Here is an 18,818-nt window from a genome sequence, read left to right as displayed (position 1 = left end):
AATAGACTGTGCAATTATGTGCTTAAAAACGAGGAAATTTGATAGTGAAAGCTGGTAAATTTTCATAGGGCTTTTTTATAGGCTTACCTTAAACACTGTGTTGGAGGATAAAATTGTGTTCTGCGGAACAAATGGCATTAAACTGTAGGCTAGTTTATTGAAGCGCTATCTTTTTTTTGCTTCTTTAAAGAGCATTCGAGGTCAACAAATTCTTATGAATGAGATTTGCCTTTATATTTCCTGCAATCGCTGTTTTATATATTATCCTGTGAAGAAACTGTACCGCTAAAATTGTTTCTAGGGAGAGATGTGAAAAGGCCAAAATGGATTTTCATGACGTAATTATATGATTTTTTTTAATGGTTTTTGGCTATTCAGAAAAATCTTGTTCTTGGGGGAAGGGGTATCCACATACCTTTCCCTCTATGTGGAAATAAAATAAGACTATAATCTTTTCTTTTACGTTCGACATCACTCTGCAATAACACGGAACTGCCACACTCAGTATACATATTAAACTCTTATTTCAAATATGTTCCTTCAAGTGAAGGGAGATAAGGTGGTAAATTTCCCCAACCCCTCCCTCTTCATGGTCATGCAGGATTTACAACCCTTCGGTTTAAAATGTATTTCATGCGGCTTCTAATCCCCAATGACGCACAGAAAGATCATGGACAAATGAATGAAGTCTTAATTGAATCAATTCAGTCGAATGAAGCTTACGCATAATTTATCATCTATAGTAACCTTTCATGTCTATAGTTACAAATATACCACCGTACGACTCTATATCCTCAAAAGCTGGGATATTTTATACGTAATTTTTTTGACAATATTGAACTGATTGGTTTTCTTACAATTTTTGGCCTGTGGCGTTTTGGCCCCTGTTTTGGTTAAAATCGTTGTTTTGTGGCGCAAAATGACCGAAATCTGCACTTCTTTAGGATATGATCTCTTTTGTAACTTTAAAAGAGTGTTATATCTTAAAATTTGTCTTCGACTAATTCCTCCTCCGATATTCTACAAACCCTAGAAAAACGAAACACGTATAAGTAACTACTTTTCTCTGGAAATCCTAAATTTTCGTTGATAGTTGACTTACATATTTTCAAGCTTCCCTTTTTATAATTTTAGTTAGTTTTGGCTTACCGATTTCTCTTTGCTTACTTGTGTTTGTCATGGATAGTTTGATTGTCATTTAGTCTTCACTTACTTAATTATAAACAAATTAGAGACGGAAAGAAATTAAATAAAAAAAGTAATTTTTTCACACAAAAAATAAGTCACAAGATATAACCTAAAAAGAATTTACATTTCTCTAAGTACAATTGGAGCTACCGCCCTCTCAGCTCCCCTTCTTTAACCTAAAGCTTGACTTTAGCTTTAAATTGCTACAAATCGTAGCTTCAGGCGTTTTGTTTACTCATTGCGTATAAAAGAATTTGAAGTTAAAACTTTCCCGTTTTCAGTCTTGCAAAAATCATTTACTATATATTAGAGCAAATCTAATTTAACATATTCATTATCGAAAATCGGACCGAAAAAGCACATATTTTAAATTAATATTTTTTCATTAACACGACAAAATACGTTATAATACTTCTTTATATGTGATAATACTTATATGTGATAATACTTCTTTTCTTTTGTTTTAATTTAGTTCTTACTAAAACCGTTTTACATAGCTATTCCAATGTCAATGCATAGTATTAAAAGGCTCATATTTACCAAACATTGCATAATATGGCATATCAAAGCCAGATCCGTCTGAAAAGGGAAAGAAAGAAAAAACAGAAGGCGGAATCTAGCTCTCTAACAGGAACTCTGCTAAGATAAATTACCCTAATTTATAGAATGTTGACAACCTCTATTGCACAAGTGGCTGGTGGTGACAAAAGAATGATGTGGATCTCTAATGATTTTACCGACGTCAAGATGGATGGAAATTCGAATAATTTTATTTTGAACAAGAATTTAAACGGCTTATTCCTATGGGGAAAAACTGTAAGCCTAACACCAAATTGGTAGCCTATTGTGTTCTGATATAGGACATGAACTTAATTTGAAATGTAGTCAATGCTTTGGTATTTGAGCATCATTTTATGATGATTCCCAGTTTTATTATCTACTGTTTTATCTACTTATCTAGCTAATACAACCAATAAAACCAATGGAGAAGGTTGATCTTACAAACCATTAAACAAGAGGAATTAAGTGATTGAAATCAGGTAGAAAGAGTCCCGAGCCTCTGAAACAAAAAGACCAAGCTAACCATGGAGAAATGCAGAATAATTCAAGTTAAATATCAGCAAAAATTCAATCTTTTCAAAAATGAAAAAAACAATTGTGAAAAAATTATAGGCAGACTCTTATGTCATTTTCTATTGCTTTTCTAGGGTTGAAAGTTTAAGGTGTTTTGATAATAGAAGAAACTATTGGTCAAATATGTCAGCTAAGCCATTTTACATCAGGTTAAACTTTTTGGTTGATACTTAATTTATTCACATTCTCCAAAACGTTGCCAATCTTTTCCCATTTTCTCAAATTTTTCTTTGTATTTTCTAAACTTTAGTTAAAAGTACAGGGAATTTTCTATTGTTATTTCCTTATTTGCCTTCTGTAACAAATATAAATGTTAGACAGTTTTTTTGTTAACTGAACAGTTCATGTATTTATGTTCGTACTTCTTTTTTTATTTCAGGTAATTGAGAGAAGTGATTTGAATAAAATGACATCGTCAAATTTAGCTGTTGTATTTGGCCCCTGTCTGTGCTGGTCTCACTCTGCATCTGCGTCACTGGCATCGAGTGGACCGATTAATACATTCGTGGATGTTTTGTTGTCCAATCGAAGTGCGATATTTATTCTTTAGAAGAACTGACTGTTAAGTGTATAGCAAACTTGGGTTGTTATTATCATTCGAAAGACAAATTTAGGTGCCATCACTGTTTTAATCTCGAAATGAAATTGAAGTCGCATTGCCTCAACTTACTCGAAGAACGAGATGCTTTTACATCGGTTGAGGGGATGACCAACTAAAGCCATATGGTTACTGCTCATTAATTTTGTAAGGATAATAGTCTTTTGGATACGAAATGTCTTCCCATAAACATATTGAAGGAGAATTTACAGATTTTTGTTTTGGTGGAATTTGCTGTATCATTTTGGCGTGAACTTGAATAGCATCTATTAATACCAACATGCTTATGCTCGTCTTACACGATCTGTAAAATTAAAGAGGTTTATGGAGACTAGAATAAAGTCCCAATCGGGTAAAAAAGGAATTTGCAGCAATGATTTTCGAGCCAATAGTCAGTCAAATTATTTTTTATTACCTGAGAGAAAATGTAGTTAAAATTCACTTAAAGACTAAGACAGATGCTTTAACTCAAAATAAATATACCTTTGCTTAGGATCCTCTAAAATTCGATACTTACGGTGTAAATTATTTGCTAGTCAAGGAAATGGGATGGTCAAATTGTGAAAATATAGATCTTAGATGCAAAATAGCACTGAAAATGTTTTAAATTGCTAAAATCTGAACCTTAACAATACCAGATCAGAGCTAGCGTATGCGCATGACTGGGTTGAACTCGGAAAGGTAATTTAAAACTTCAAAGAGTGTACAATGCTTCGCGAAAAAATTTTGTGTATATGAGTGCTTTTTAGGGTATTTAACTAGTGATATGACGATTTGTCAGAATGCATATCAGGAAACGGAAAAATCAGGATTTTCCAAGAATCGCAACTTGAACCACAATCTAAATGTTTTTGCCAACTTTTTGAACGGTTTTGTTGTTAACTTTATTTTTGACAAAAACTTTATTTTCTTTTAAGATATTTATTTCTTCTATATTTTTTTTTTTGTTAATCTCTAGTCTGACTTCAGCATAAAAAGTGGGGGGTGGGTGGCATCCTCCTTAATATACCATGCAGTTTATTTTGCTTTTAAAAGTTGCTCTTTGCTATTAAAAAAGCTAATTGTTTTCATTTAAAGAACAGACTACCTACAGAATGTAATATAAAACAGAGAAACATTATAGTAAGCATGCTAGTAAATTTGTTTTCATCTTGGCGCGGATTTTTTATTTAAGATGTGGGTTTATTATTCAAATATACCCATTGATAGGAATTTCTGCAAGACCCTAGTCCTCATGCAACATTACTTACTCACTCCCACTGTGATGAAAGCTTCACATTCTGAAACACAAAAAAATGATTTTCCAGGTCAGACTTTAAATTGTTCAAGACGGGAACAAATATTAGCGCGGGGGATCTCCTTGCACTTTTTGTGCAGGTAAGCATACAGATGGAGTTTTTAATCTTACACTAAATATATTTCTGCACTAAGGGGGAGCTAACAATTCCTCGGCATTCGTATTGAACAATTAATCCTTCAAATGAAGGGATATGTTAAATCACCCATCCCCTCAGTGTTAATTTAAGGAACCATTCACGAAAAGACGGTAAATGTGGGAGTAAAATAGCACTTTTTGAGGCTTCAGGCACCCTCACCCCAAACAGAAAGATTCACCGAGCTCCCTCCTAATAAATAGTGTGCGACTATGCAAAACTGTATAACCTTTATAACAACTGTCACCTTCAGCACAAACTTTCTATAATTTATATGAACATGGATAAAATACATGTATAAATTAATAAACATAATTATGATTTTGTATGGAGTCTATACCGGTCTTAGTGCGAATTTTCCCCCATGCGACAACATAACCTCTGAAACTGAGACGTTGTGCAAATAGATTTTTGATAGTTCTAAACAGATTAACTACCTCAAACTTTTTGCTCTATAGTATTTTAGGCCGAAATTCTTGTTTGTGTGGCACAAAATGACACAAATTAGAAATTTGCTGTGTTGCATTCTCTTAGTACAAAAAAATTGACTAGGATTTTAGTTTTCCGTTCGAATACTTCATCCCCCGATATTCAAGGACCACAGGGTCAATTTTATATTCCGCCCCCCCTCCTGATAAAATAGAAACAAACAGATTAATACTTGTCCATAACCATCCTTCTGAGGGAAAAATGTCACTGGTTTACATATAGGGGCCTGAAACTTCCAACTTAGCGCCAAGGCCATCTCCGGGATTTTTTTTCTCCGGGTGGGGGGGGGGGTAAAAAAAATTTTTTTAAACGCATAAAAAATCTTTCTAATTGCATTTTTTTAACGTGTCGGACAAAAAATCAGGGGGGGGGGAGTTCAAACCTCCCTCTCCCTGGATACGGCCTTGCTTAGCTTTCTTCAACATTTTGAATTTGATAGTGTTATTTTCACCAAGATCATCCTCTTTTACGGTGCGTTTTCCGCTTTTTTTTTCGAGAATTAACCAATTCTCTTTTACTAATAACTTCCGATGAGTAACTTTAAACCTACTGAATTTTAAGTTTTTGGAATCAAAAGCAAAAAACAGGTTCTTTTAATATGTGTGTTTTCAGGCATCAATTCTTTTTTTTTATTTATATTTAAAGTTTGTCAAAGATTGCAAAAATACGGCTATCCTGACGCTGGCACGGCAAAAGGCTGATCGAAATTTCACCTGACAGCAGAATCCATTCCTGAAAATCCATAGCTGCAAATGAGCTTAAAACACTTTTATTACTTACAATAATCAGGTTGGCCTAAGAAACTATCCTATATTTTGTTATCAAACTTCTCTGTTTGAGAGTTTCGGTTTACTTTGACAAAAGTCAACTGCTTTCCACCTACTGCTCATTAGCAAGAACGATTTGATTTAAAACTGACATTCCTTGTCTAACCTGGTAAGTTGAAAATCAAACTTAAAGGTCAACAGGAAAACAAACAGACACAGTCCTTGTTGTCAAGCAATTACACAGGAAGGGAGGGGTGGATATAATTCAAGACAATTTTCACATTTTTGTTTTTCCAATTTTTGCCACCGTTCCCTAGAATCTTCCTCATCCCTTGAATTTTCGACGTAGGTTTTGATCTTGGTTGTACTTGCACTGAATTTGTTGCATACCATTTAGGTTATTTCTTACAATTGTGTTGATTTTAAGTTTAAAAAAAGAACTTTCTAGTTTGTTTTTTTTTTGTGTAGAAAGAGTGGTGTAGTTATGGGGCGTGCCTTAGGTGCAAAACTTGGCACTCTTCAGACAATGCCCCGGGAGACAGTCCAAAAACTTCTAATTGAAATAGCAACTTAAGATAACCAAAGCACTTCTGGCACGTGTAATGTTACTTTTAAGATGCTGTATCATTTTATATAAAAATAAATTGTCCAGAATAGACGTGCTTCGCTAGAGTCGATATTATTGTGTCACTGAGAGCTTTTTAAGATTATCAACTAGTGGTGCAGCTGGATTTGGTTGACAAACTTCGGCGGTAGATTAAATGCATAACCTGGTAAACCCAAGGTTCCAACTTTGATAGCTTTTCTCAATTCTTCCAATTATGAAAAGATAAAATTTAACAGAAAATTGGTTGCTTAAATTCAACGCATATACATTAAATTTCTAGATATTTTATTTTTTCCCACATCTAGACCTCTCGTGCCAACTCACTGCTACAGAGTCTGAGTTTGCTCAATTTCACCCCTATCTTTATATAAACCTTTCACAAAAATATGGACAGGCCCCAAAATCTCGATACTCTTCAGTCTTCCAACAATAAAAACATAGAACGTAATTGAAAATGAGGCATCATTTCCCACAAATTTCAAGTGTATGTTTCCTAGTGCATTTAAATTCCCAGAGAATCGGAGGAACTATATATCAATATGATACAAATATCAAAAATCTATTTCTGTCCTCCATTGCTAACCTGAGAAGTCGTCCTAACCTTTCAACTATTAGAAAATAGTCATCACTCTCTATGTGGCAAGTAGAAGTGATCTAGAGCTTCGACTGTCTCTATTTCCTTATCCGTAATTTTCAGGCAAAATGTATTGAACATTTTTCCTAGTCCATTTTAATTCACGGGGAATTGGGAGAACCATCTCGGAATTGGAACTAAAGGTGGAATCAGTAAAGGAATTTGGCCACTTTTAGTATCCTTCTGCTACTAATTCAGCCTTAAAAAGCTACTTCAGTTTCCGAAAAATTCCGTTACTATACCAGCTTTTATTTCTTGTCTAATGAGTAGAGCAATCTATACTATAAAGCAGTTCATTTTTTGCTATGCATTCGTAAACCAATGGACTAATTGGGCTGAAACCTGGTGCGCACGACCCTCTCTGGCTGGAAAAGAAAAAGGGGGTGAGGTAATAATATAAAGCGCTTATGGTCCATATAATCTTCTGATAAGAAAAGGTTGAGAAGGGCGAGGGAGATGCTAACAAATGTGCTGTACAACATTTGTATTACGTATGGTTAGGATTCCCGACCAGCGAATGACAATTTAGGTTTATAAAATAAAGATTATCGTTTAGTTACAGAAAAAATTACCTTATTTCTATTGATAGTATTACCTCTGGTTCGTCAAAGGAGCCATAAGGTCAATAACTTTTTCAATATTTGGTCGTGATTTCTTATCGTGTAAAATGAGCTTTAAAATGTCAACTAATATTCGATGTATAATGTTTAAGCCGAATGGATTAAAAACTAAAGTATCTTGAAATTCTAGTATTGTAGTGTGCTGAATCCATCTACGGTGTCTGTGTCTACCCTTACTCAGTCGTCCAATTGTTCCTAATAGTCTCGGATTTTGTTTTCTGGTTTTCTCTGTCGAATTCATTCGCTCCATAGTTTTAATGGCCAATTATTATCATCAACGCTTATTTGCAAACCATGTCTTTAATTGTAAAGTTTTAATATTTAGACTCGTCGTTTCACGCATGTAACTATCAAACTGTTATTGGCTGCCACTTAGTAGTTTTAACTGTGGTATTATATTTGTATACGTATGTGCTTAGAAGAGGATTTTTAATCGGACTAAAGATTTATAGTAATTTGCAGCAGCTCAGTATTTTCGCAACTGTTAACTTAACTCAAATAATTTTTTCATTTTTCTGTACGCTTACAACAGAAAAATTGCCCTAATGTTGAAATCGTCGGCTCTATGGAGAGTCATGAAAGATCATTCATGGATAGGATTGGAAGTATAAAATATTTTGATGCGTTTGACTTATTTCTTAAGGATTTCTTATATTTGTATCGCCCTATGCCAAGTTGTTTTTGTAAACTGATATAAAAAAAAAAGGTTTGCTATTAGGTGCTTGACTTGTATAACAGTTTCAAGATTTAAACTTGACAGTACTGGTGTCTCTGTTCGACGCATTTAAATATTAACTCTTGAAAAATTAACGCAAGCTTTGAACCTTAAGAGCCCAGAATGGCAATACCCTTACTGTAAGAATTGTTTTCAATGGGATTTTTTATTTGAGATTACAGAACCAACAGTAAAAGCTCATCACAGCGAACTGTAAATTTAATGTTTATTCCACATAGGAGGTTGCATATCATGAACGATTGTAAATTGTTAATATTTGTCCTCAAGTTGGAAACGTCGGGGGAATAGAACTGTGCCCTTGAATATCGTTGTGTAAGTAATTTTTCTGATTTCAAAAATATCATTTATGGCGTCTTCTAGTCTCGGTGTTACACAAGTGTCATTTAAATTTATGAATTTGGAAACTATCCTGCACAATGTTATTGTTAGTAATTTCTGTTTTATCTGTGTATATATTTATATTGTTGGATGTTTCGACCTTTACTGCCAAAAAACTTATGTAATTAAATTATATCACAACACATTTCTATTATTTATGATTCTTATCGAATTAAGTTTTATATTTTTCTTTTTATTACTTTACACCGTCTTTATGCAAAAATTCTCACCAACCCAGACTTTCACCCCTACACAACTATATAAAATATACGATACTAAAATTTTAATGAAGTTAGAAAACTCTAGCTTTTACAGTCATTTATTTAAAGAGATTTTTAGTTTTTGTTTCCATCTGCTTTCACCACACTATGCTCTATTCAAAGGGTAAAAATCTTATGAACATAATACTTCCTTTCCGTATGTACGTTGCCCGAATGAGAAGTCAGAGGATTGGTTCGTTCCACGTTGCATTCAATATACCCATTATCATTATTTCCCCAAAGACTCAAGTGAAAAGACTAAAGTAAAATGACCAAAGACTAAAGCGTCAAAAAATTTCTTCAATTTCTAATTGAGCCAACAGTAATCAAACAGTTCGCGGTAAGGAACTGTAAGTAAGGAGCGACCCGGCTCAATAGTAATCAAAACTCTAAAAACGGAATTTTGATACCAATAGAGACATCAAAAGAATCAGATTTTAATGCTGATTTCAAATATAGAAGTTTCACCAAGTTTAGTTCTACCCATCAAAAGTTACGCGCCTGAGAAAATTTGCCTGATTTTCGAAAAAAGGGGGAAACACCCCATAAAAATTATAGAACCTCAATGAAATTCGTACCATCAGATTTAGCGTATCAGAGAACCCTACTGTAGAGGTTTCAAGCTCCTATCTGTAAAAATGTGGAATTTTGTATTTTTTGCCTGAAGAAAGATCACGGATACGTGTTTATTTGTTCTTTTTTTCAGGGCTGATCGTATCGACCCAGTGGTCCTAGAATATCGTGGAAGGGCTCATTCGAACGGAAATTAAAAGTTCTAGTGCCCTTTTTAAGCGACCAAAAAAGTGGAGGGCAACTAGGCCCCCTCCCACGCTCATTTTTTTCCCAAAGTCACCCGATCAAAATTTTGAAATAGCCATTTTGTTCAGCATGGTCGAAAATACAATAACTGTGTCTTTTAGGATGACTTAATACCCCAAAGTCCCCTGGGGGAGGGCTGAAAGTTATGAACTTTACCCAATGTTTACATATTAGTTACATATTACAGATTAGTATTTGTTATTAGGAAGTCTACAGACGTTTTCAGGGGGATTTTTTCTGGTTTTGGGGGGGGGGGGGTATGTGGTAGGATCTTTCCATGGAGGAAGTTTTCATGAGGGAAGGGACATTGCTATGAAGTTAGACTCTTTCTCACAACTCTATTTTTTAAAACAATAAAAAACTTTAGCGCAAAAAGCGAGGCGTTGAGGAGAGGACAGCCCCTTTCATATACGGAATAGTTTCTGTTCGTTTTAAGTTTTAATGTCGCTCCTTACTTTCAGTAAAAAAAAAAAAAATATATTTTTTTTATTTAGTCAAATTAAAGATGACATCGACAAAGTCATCATTTTTCTTTTTAATGTCTATTCTATGTTTAGTATCTAATGAGCAGGGACAGCGGTTTCTAATTCCCTCCCTTTTTTAATAAACGATGAACGATATCTGGGTCTTCTCTTTCTTTGCTTCTTTTTGTAGCAAGTGAACCGGGTGGTGAATTTTCAATGTACCTCAGAATCCGAGGCAGTCTGCCATGCAATAATCGAAGACCTTTCTTCCTCTGCTGGAACGAAGCAATAGCGCCATTCGCGAGAGTTGGAGGACCGCTCTCCAGATGAAGAGCGGTTTCGAATCGAAATAATCTTCAAGTAGCGATCCTGAAGTAGTTTCAGCTGTTTAATTCAGCAGAAGATAATAATTATAAAGACTAACAGAACATTTTACTTATTTTGTCACTTATTTTGCTATGAAACATACATAATAAGAAAAATAAAGTTATATAACAAGTTAGACTTAAAACGAAAAGAAACATCAATGGATGAATAGACGAAACTTTGATCAAACAGAAAGGTTTTGGCAAAATTTTACATAGATTAGTCAAACTTGAAACGAATAAAAATTATAATCAATACTGAATCAAACTTAAAACGAACTTAAGAACAATAAACGAGTGTGGACTGGCAACCTGTCAAACTTCTGAAGGCTAGATTCTCTCTTATGCTTGATTGAAAAATCTTTTTGGATCTTTTCATTGGAATATGCTCTTCTTGGAATTTTCAATGAAAAAAATTGGAAAAACAACACAAAGTGCACTCTTTGGGTGCCACACAGCAATTCGTGATGGCACGTAAAAAGTGCCATCTATAGGCACTTTGCAAAAGCAATTATATATAAACATTAGCTTTTAAATGAGCCCTTAAAGACCTCTCTATAACGTTCCAGTGCCCTGCTAGTGACGAAAAAAAAGCAGATGAAAAAGAAAAAAAAATAACATATAACACATTAGTGTTACCAATACAAAACGATTTTCTTTGTTGTTAATGGTAGGGGGCTGAGTTTTCTGTTTTGGGTCTTCGACAATGGTGATTCCAGCACCATGCTTTTCGTTTTGATCCGACGCCATTTTTGAGGGGTTTTAGGGCTCTTTCATGATCATTGTACATTTGTTTTCAAAATAACATTTTACTATTAAGATTAATCAAAATAATAATTATCATTCCTGAATCAGCAAATGGCAACATTTTTTAGGCTATGCGTTTATTTTTCAATCCATTTCTAAACTTTGCTTTTTATTTACTCTTGGCTTTAATGAGAATTTTATTCTTGACATTGTTTTGTTAGTGAATGATAAATGATTATTAGTCTCCCGTATCTTGAATAATTGGAAATCTATAAGCGCAGCTGTGACCGTTAGGTCGTCTTGAAGGAGGTAAAATTCAGTCTGATTCCTAATTTTCTCCTTCAGGAGCTTATTACAGTTACAGTCATTACGATGTAGTCAAGTTATACCTTCAGAAGACCCAGGCAAAGCAGTGAAGCGCTGAAGGTGGGAAAGTTATTCTTCAATAGCATCTACAGTCAACTAAAAGACGGGGAGCAGATTGTACGGATTATTCATGAGTTCGTGACTTTTCACCATCTGGACAAGGTGTGGTCTTCTTATCTTGCAGAAGAAATTTGATAATCTATGCAGAATAACTTTCTGAAGTGTCCTAAAGGTGCTATTTCACATTGCGTGCAAATCACGCTTCAGCAACTATATTGTTCAAGTGCCAACTTTACAGCTCGTCAGCAACCTGAACATTCTATGAAAAGAAGGGACACATCAGTGCTAATCAATTTAAATCGTATTTTCTTACAGATTACTCATGAACTCATGCTTTCCGCCATTTATACTATATGCTGAATAATTTCTGAAATATTCTAAAGGTTGCATTTCACATTGCATGCAAATCCCGTTTCGACAACCTGACAAATTTATGAAAAAAAGGGACACATGCCAACCAACTTAAAACGTGATTTTCTTCAGTTTTGAGATTTAAGGCTGAAAAACCTCTGTCTTCAGCCATGGTGATTCCAATGGTATGCTTTTTATTTTGATCTGCCATCCTTTTTGAGTGTTTTCAAGCTCTTCTTCGAAATACTTTTAAGCTTAACATAAATAATAGTTACCATCAGCAAAAAGTGGCAGTTATTTCACTTTTAAAGTTCGTAATGTTTTTCGATTACCATGGAGCGTGGTTCACTACTTACTAGGTTGCTAGATTGCTGAAACCAAAAATTTTAAAACAAAGTTTTTATTTTATAGAAGCAACGAGCAAGGTCGGAACTTAAAAACGAGCAAAAATTATTATTTTGCAGCCTCTGCAGCATAAATGTTTAAAACTAATACTTTTTATTTTGATCCGCCCCCGTTTGAGGGTTTTCAAGTTCTTCTTCGAAATGGCTGCAATTTTTTTTTTCGACATAACTGTTTACTTGTAAGGATCACGCGGATAATAGCGACCATTCCTGAATCAGCACCAAAGACGCTTATTTCACTTCCAAAAAATTGTCCTGAAACATGTTTTTTCAAATTTTCAGAATCTATGGCTGTAATTCACTCTTAATAGGTTTTAGTTACTACTGTAACCAGAATTTTAAAAACGATTTTTTTCTAATGAAAGTAATGAGTAAAGATGAAACTCATAACGAACAAAAATCATTGTTTAGCAGTCTATATTATATCAAGAAAACAAGAGCAAATAAACCGACAGATGATATTTCCCTATGTTTTTGAGATTACGCAAAACTAGGGCTTTACTGTAACTACACAAAACAAGTTCATAAGAAACAAGAATACGTTGTTTTTATGTCTAAAAAAACCTAAAGCGCTTTATATTTCTATTTTACAAAAATTATATATTGTTTTGTGTTTTCAGTAAAACTCTGGTTTTGGATAATCCTACAATCATAGAAAAATATCATCAGTCGGGTGTATTCGCATAAGTTTTTTAGATATCAAGTGCATCCTAAAAAGAGTTACACATAATAATAAATTGTGAACTTGATGTTTATTACAATTTTATTAGTTCAGAAATGTACAAATATGTGTCTTATCTTCTATTTCCTGTCAATTTTGTCTGAGAATCGCATTAGGCACCGTTGTCATTGGCAAAGTTTTACACCGAAAAGAGTATATTTTTTTCTCAATGGCAATGATCGAAACCAAAGAGTGCAGTATTGCAAGTGGTATTTACAACAATGTGTTGAAAGTAAAGGTTTTTCAAAGAAAAATTGGGCAAACCTACCACTGTAAGAAACCAGCACCAAAATTGAGCCCTTAGTCGCTGTTCGGTGATTTTCCAGTGACCTTCTATAATATTCTTTTTTGAAGCTGTGCCCTTCTGAAACATACGTTCGTTATACATACATGTTATCTTCACCAATATTGCTGCATCTTGTGTAGACCTGGTACTGTAAACAGGCATATACACCGGAGTTTTTTCCAGGGTGAGGTAATTAAATTTTTTTAAAGAAAAAACGTCGCTAAAATCTAGTATTTTGCTTTTAGTTGCCAAGCCCACAAGACTTTTCCAAAACTTAAACGTTTTTTTTTTCAGCATCCCCAAATGTTTCCGATTACGTAAACGCAGCCTAATAGCGTTGCCCCTTCTACTCACATAACTATAATCAAATTACATGAATTAAAGGAGCGCGGACATTTTTCTGAGCAGGAAAATATATCATTAAATTTCAGGTGAATGAAATATAAAAGGACCTTACAAAATATGTGCATCTTTGCCTAAAAAAGCACAATTTTCTAAGCTGTTATTCGGCATCTGATGCTAATCATTATTAATTTTTGAATAGTCAAAAGAAAGCAAATATCTGAAACATTAGGTGTTAGAAGTGAGATTTGAAAATAAAAATAGTTAAAAATGAGAATAGAAAGGTCAATAAAAGAAAGCCTTTAAAACACTATTGGGGAAAAAACAAGTTATCATTAATTCAGAAAAAAAAAAAAATAATCACCCTTTTTCAGAGGAAGAGAGGTCAATCTTAAAAAACCTAACAAGGATTGTCCAAAGTTTAGTATTTCGGGAGTTCCCGCCAAGCGCACAGGACTCCCAAAAAGTAAAACCTATTTTTTCTAGCCCCCCGTAATTTTCAAATTACATAAGCACAACCTGGTAATAGCCCCTTCTCGCTCACATGACTTATAATGAAATTAAGATAAAAGAAAAAAAAAGGATTTGCATTGCTTGAAAAAAATGGGATGAGGGATCATAGCATACGATTCCGACTGAAGAAATATCAAAGGACATTGCCTCCATACGTGCTTTTTATGCAGTAAAACAGAACTTTATTTTCCAAACAAGTTCAAACATGAAATCTTAGGATAAAGGGAGAATCTTACACCACAAACTAAATTCTTATGCAGGGGGAAAATAATATGTTTCTCTGCCTGTCAGCTTGGTCTAGTGCAAGTGCATGGACACGATGGCTTGGGGATAACAAAGGTGTAAGAAAGTGAGTGTTCTATCGACGATGTTGTCTGACGTGACTGCTACATATAGCCGATGTGGTCGGAAGTGACAGAGTTTGTAGCATTTTGTCATTTAGTATTGGAAAATGTTGCGACTGGTCGAAATAGACGCAACCTTTACTGCTAAGCTTAAAGGCTATTAGTAGGCTACATTCCATCTCAAGCATTTGCAGGCAAAACGATTCTGAAGTTTTAAATTTGAAATTCCTTGATTCTCAGCCCGAAAAGTAGTACTTTCTCTTTGGTAAATTGATTTAAATTTAAATTGCTACAGCTAATTAAGAAAAATTGAATGAAAGAAATATATACGATCGCCCTTTTCATAAATGCCTTGTACCTTAACAATGGGCAACTTACATAGCTTAGAGCCTCTACCACGGGGGCTGGAAAGGGGGTTGTCAAACTAATAGGCATGGTTATTTGACCTTATGACTATTTTCAATAAAATGTTATAGATTCCTATAACTTTCAGATTTTACGACAAATCATGGATTTTCGTTAGATTCTCTACTATTTCTATAGTGTAAAAATGCATACAGCGTCAAGCTATTTTAGGTCAACATGCTGGAAATCACACGTTATCTATTACACAAAGTTAAAATTTCTGCTTTCGAAAACCTTCCAGAAATTCTTGTGATTTTTGTGATTTTTTATTATCTGATTACATCCTAGTCTAATAGAAAATATACTACAAAAACAAGGAACTATTCCCTCTTCGATTTTTCTTCGTTCTTTAACTACCGTTTTCTTTTCCTTAAAAGCAAACTGGAAAACTCCCTGACACATAATAAACTTGAGTCTCGTAACCTTCAAAATGTTTAACATACTCGACGGTCTCCAATAAAGCAATGCATTTCAAAAGACGTTATCAATAATACCTAAAAAAGGAAGCGAAACTGAGGTTTTTAACGGGTGTCAAAAGCATACCTATTATAAGCAAAAAATTGCGTAGGCAAGCGCTTCACTTTTGGACAAATGGCTTAATTTTCTATAAATAATGGAGCAAAAAGTTTACCACGACAGACAGCTCAAGTGCTCTTCGTTAAAAATAAAATAAGGCATGTGTATATTAAAGCTTATAATATAAATATCTATTAGTTTTCAGAGTAAAAAAAAATATCTATTAGTCTTCAGAGTAAAAAAAAAAAAAAAAAAAATACAAATGGAGGCTTCCCGTTATTCTACACCAAAACCGTCAGTAAAAATGAGCCGATTAAATAACGGATTCACTAAGAAACTTCCCAAATAAGACCAAACAGAACGACCAAAATATTAAACTGTCATATGAGATGTTTAACATAAAAATGGCTTTATTTTTAAACAGAAAGCGAATTCAATACAAAAAATTAAAGCCGTCATAGTCGTTTCATGAAGAAAGTACTCATAAGAGGAACACAAAGCATAAAAAAGTTGACATTAAAGTAAGAAAATCAAAGGACTCGGAAAATAATTGTATTCAAGGCTTAAGATCCGCACATAAGGCAGTCATCAGGATTATCGATGGAGCATACCATGGCTGCTTTATTTTGGTCTGAGGGGGATCCTGTAGCATAGCCATTAGCTGTTGTTATTTCATCGACCTGAGCTGTTTTATTTATTTTTGATTTATCAACAGTAAACTGAATAGCTTGAGCAGCTGCCTTGGTTCTTAAATAATACATTCCAGTTTTCAAGCCCTGCTTCCAGGCATAAAAATGCATGGATGTAAGTTTACCATAGTTAGGCTCAGCTATGTGGAGATTCAGTGACTGACTTTGGTCGATAAAAGCACCACGATCAGCAGCCATTTTAATCACAATCTTCTGGGAAATTTCCCAAGTTGTTTTGTACAAAGCTTTGATTTTGTCTGGAATGCCATCGATATTCTGAACAGATCCATTATTGGCAATAATGAGATTTTTCATTTCTTCCGACCATAAGCCAGCTTCTGTCAAATCACGCAGCAAATGGTGATTGACTACCTGAAATTCACCTGATAAGACTCTTCGACTATAAATATTTGAGGTATAAGCTTCAATAGATTCGTTATTACCAAGGATTTGAGCAGTAGAAGCAGTTGGCATTGGAGCAAGAAGAAGTGAGTTACGAACTCCATGTTTGGCAATTTTCTCTCTAAGCTCATTCCAGTTCCAGAGATCCGACGGTTTTACATTCCACATATCCGGTTGCAAAATCCCTTTGCTAACTGGAGAGCCTTCATAAGTTTCATAAGAACCGAGTTTTTCAGCTAATTCACAAGAGGCCTCCAGGGAGCCGTAGTACAGGGTTTCAAAGATTTGAACGTTCAGCTTTTGAGCTTCTGGGGATTCGAATGGAAATCGCATCAAAATAAAAGCATCAGCAAGACCCTGTACACCAATTCCTATTGGACGATGACGCATATTAGACAATTTTGTCTCGGGCACAGGGTAAAAATTGACGTCTATTATTTTATTCAAATTTCGTGTAGCGACTTTCACAACCTCTTTTAGCTTGGCAAAGTCATAGGTACGATCTGGTTTTACAAACATATTAACCGCGATAGAGGCAAGATTACAGACAGCAATTTCATCAGGTGAGCTATATTCAACAATTTCTGTGCACAGGTTGCTGCACTTGATTGTGCCTAAGTTTTGTTGATTGGACTTTCGGTTACAGGCATCTTTGTAAAGCATATAAGGAGTACCAGTCTCAACTTGAGACTCGATGATGGCATACCACAATTCTTGAGCCTTTACTTGGCGTTTAAATTTCCTCTCCTTTTCATACTGAGTATAGAGTCTTTCGAACTCTTCACCCCAGCAGTCTGCGAGTCCTGGGCTTTCAAGTGGGCACATAAGACTCCAAACTCCATTCTCTTCTACTCTTTTCATGAAGAGGTCAGGTATCCACAAGCCATAAAAGAGATCTCTGGCCCTTTGCTCTTCTTTGCCTGTGTTCTTCTTAAGATCGAGAAACTCAAATATATCAGCATGCCAAGGCTCAACATAGATGGCAAAGGCTCCTGGCCTTTTGTTTCCACCCTGATCGACATATCGTGCAGTATTATTAAACACTCGAAGCATAGGAACTAGTCCGTTGGAAGTACCATTTGTTCCGGCAATATAAGTTCCTTTTGAACGAATACAATGTACATTCAAACCAATTCCTCCAGCTGACTTTGAGATCAGGGCACATTGTTTCAAGGTGTCATAAATGCCTTCAATACTGTCACTCGCCATTGTAAGTAAAAAGCAGCTCGATAGCTGAGGACGGGGAGTTCCAGCATTAAACAAAGTAGGAGAAGCATGTGTAAACCATTTTTCACTGAGAAGATTATAAGTTTCAATTGCAGCATCAATCTCTTCTTCATGGATTCCAATAGCAACACGCATGAGCATGTGTTGAGGCCTCTCTGCAGTCTTGCCATTAATTTTTAATAGGTATGACCTTTCCAAAGTTTTGAATCCAAAATAAGTGTAATTGAAATCCCGATCATATATTATCACAGAATTCAATCTATCGGCATGCTTTGTAATAATCTTGTGGCATTTCTCAGATATCATTGGACTATGCTGTTTTTGGGCATTTCGTATATTGTAAAGATCAGTCATTACCTCTGAAAATGATTTTTTTGTTTCTTTATGAAGATTAGAGACAGCAATTCGTGCAGCAAGTGTTGCGTAGTCAGCATGCCAGACTGTCATAGAAGCGGCTGTTTCTGCTGCAAGATTATCAAGCTCAACAGTTGATACACCAGAATAAATTCCCCCAATTACTTTGAAGGTTATTGCAGCTGGATCAATATAATCCATATCAAGTCCATAGCATAGCTTTTGAATACGTGAGGTGATCTTATCAAAATGCACTTCCTCGTGACGCCCATCCCTCTTCAACACGTACATTTTGCCACCTTTTTGACCAGAAACAACCATATTTGCTGTTAAAAATGATCCTACAAAAAAAAAAAAAAACATAGAAAAGTTTCTGAAAGAAATATATGATAAAGCTGTATTCATCGTCGTTTCTGCTGACCATTGGTATAAACGTGCTCAAAGATCATAGTCTTGTGGAGGGGAGGGTGAAAGCTTTTGAAAAGATAGGATAAGACCATAAGAAAAATTATTACATTCGAATTTCTCAAAATTAGAATTCTCTACTAAGGAGGTAGGTTGTGAACAATAATATAGGATTTTTAAGACCAAACTTTTCA

At 34.7% G+C, this 18,818-nt stretch overlaps 2 protein-coding genes across 2 annotated transcripts in view; one reads left to right on the top strand and one right to left on the bottom strand.

Annotated features, from left to right (window-relative positions):
• Positions 1-8,729, top strand: part of LOC148955280 (rho GTPase-activating protein 1-like) — a 164,550-nt gene extending 155,821 nt beyond the window's left edge. Inside the window, exon 10 of the mRNA XM_089101316.1 lies at positions 2,702-8,729. Coding sequence (XP_088957442.1) covers positions 2,702-2,872 — 171 coding nt within the window. The 3' untranslated portion in view covers positions 2,873-8,729. The remainder of the gene's footprint in view (positions 1-2,701) is intronic.
• A 7,207-nt stretch (positions 8,730-15,936) lies between these two features.
• On the bottom strand, positions 15,937-18,556 carry RnrL (Ribonucleoside diphosphate reductase large subunit). Its single transcript, XM_089101311.1, has one exon. The coding sequence runs from the start codon at positions 18,538-18,540 to the stop codon at positions 16,111-16,113; it is 2,430 nt and encodes an 809-aa protein (XP_088957437.1). The 5' UTR covers positions 18,541-18,556; the 3' UTR covers positions 15,937-16,110.
• Positions 18,557-18,818: the final 262 nt, after the last annotated feature.

The sequence above is a fragment of the Artemia sp. Qi Xiang Cuo genome, chromosome 2 (genome assembly GCF_049724085.1).
Source record: "Artemia sp. Qi Xiang Cuo chromosome 2, ASM4972408v1, whole genome shotgun sequence".
Classification (NCBI taxonomy): Eukaryota; Metazoa; Arthropoda; class Branchiopoda; order Anostraca; family Artemiidae; genus Artemia; species Artemia sp. Qi Xiang Cuo.
This window is presented reverse-complemented; position numbering and strand designations above follow the sequence as displayed.

Bases quoted from the DNA above. Each gene is read 5' to 3' on its own strand.
- RnrL (XM_089101311.1), bottom strand. From the start codon at position 18,540: ATGGTTGTTTCTGGTCAAAAAGGTGGCAAAATGTACGTGTTGAAGAGG.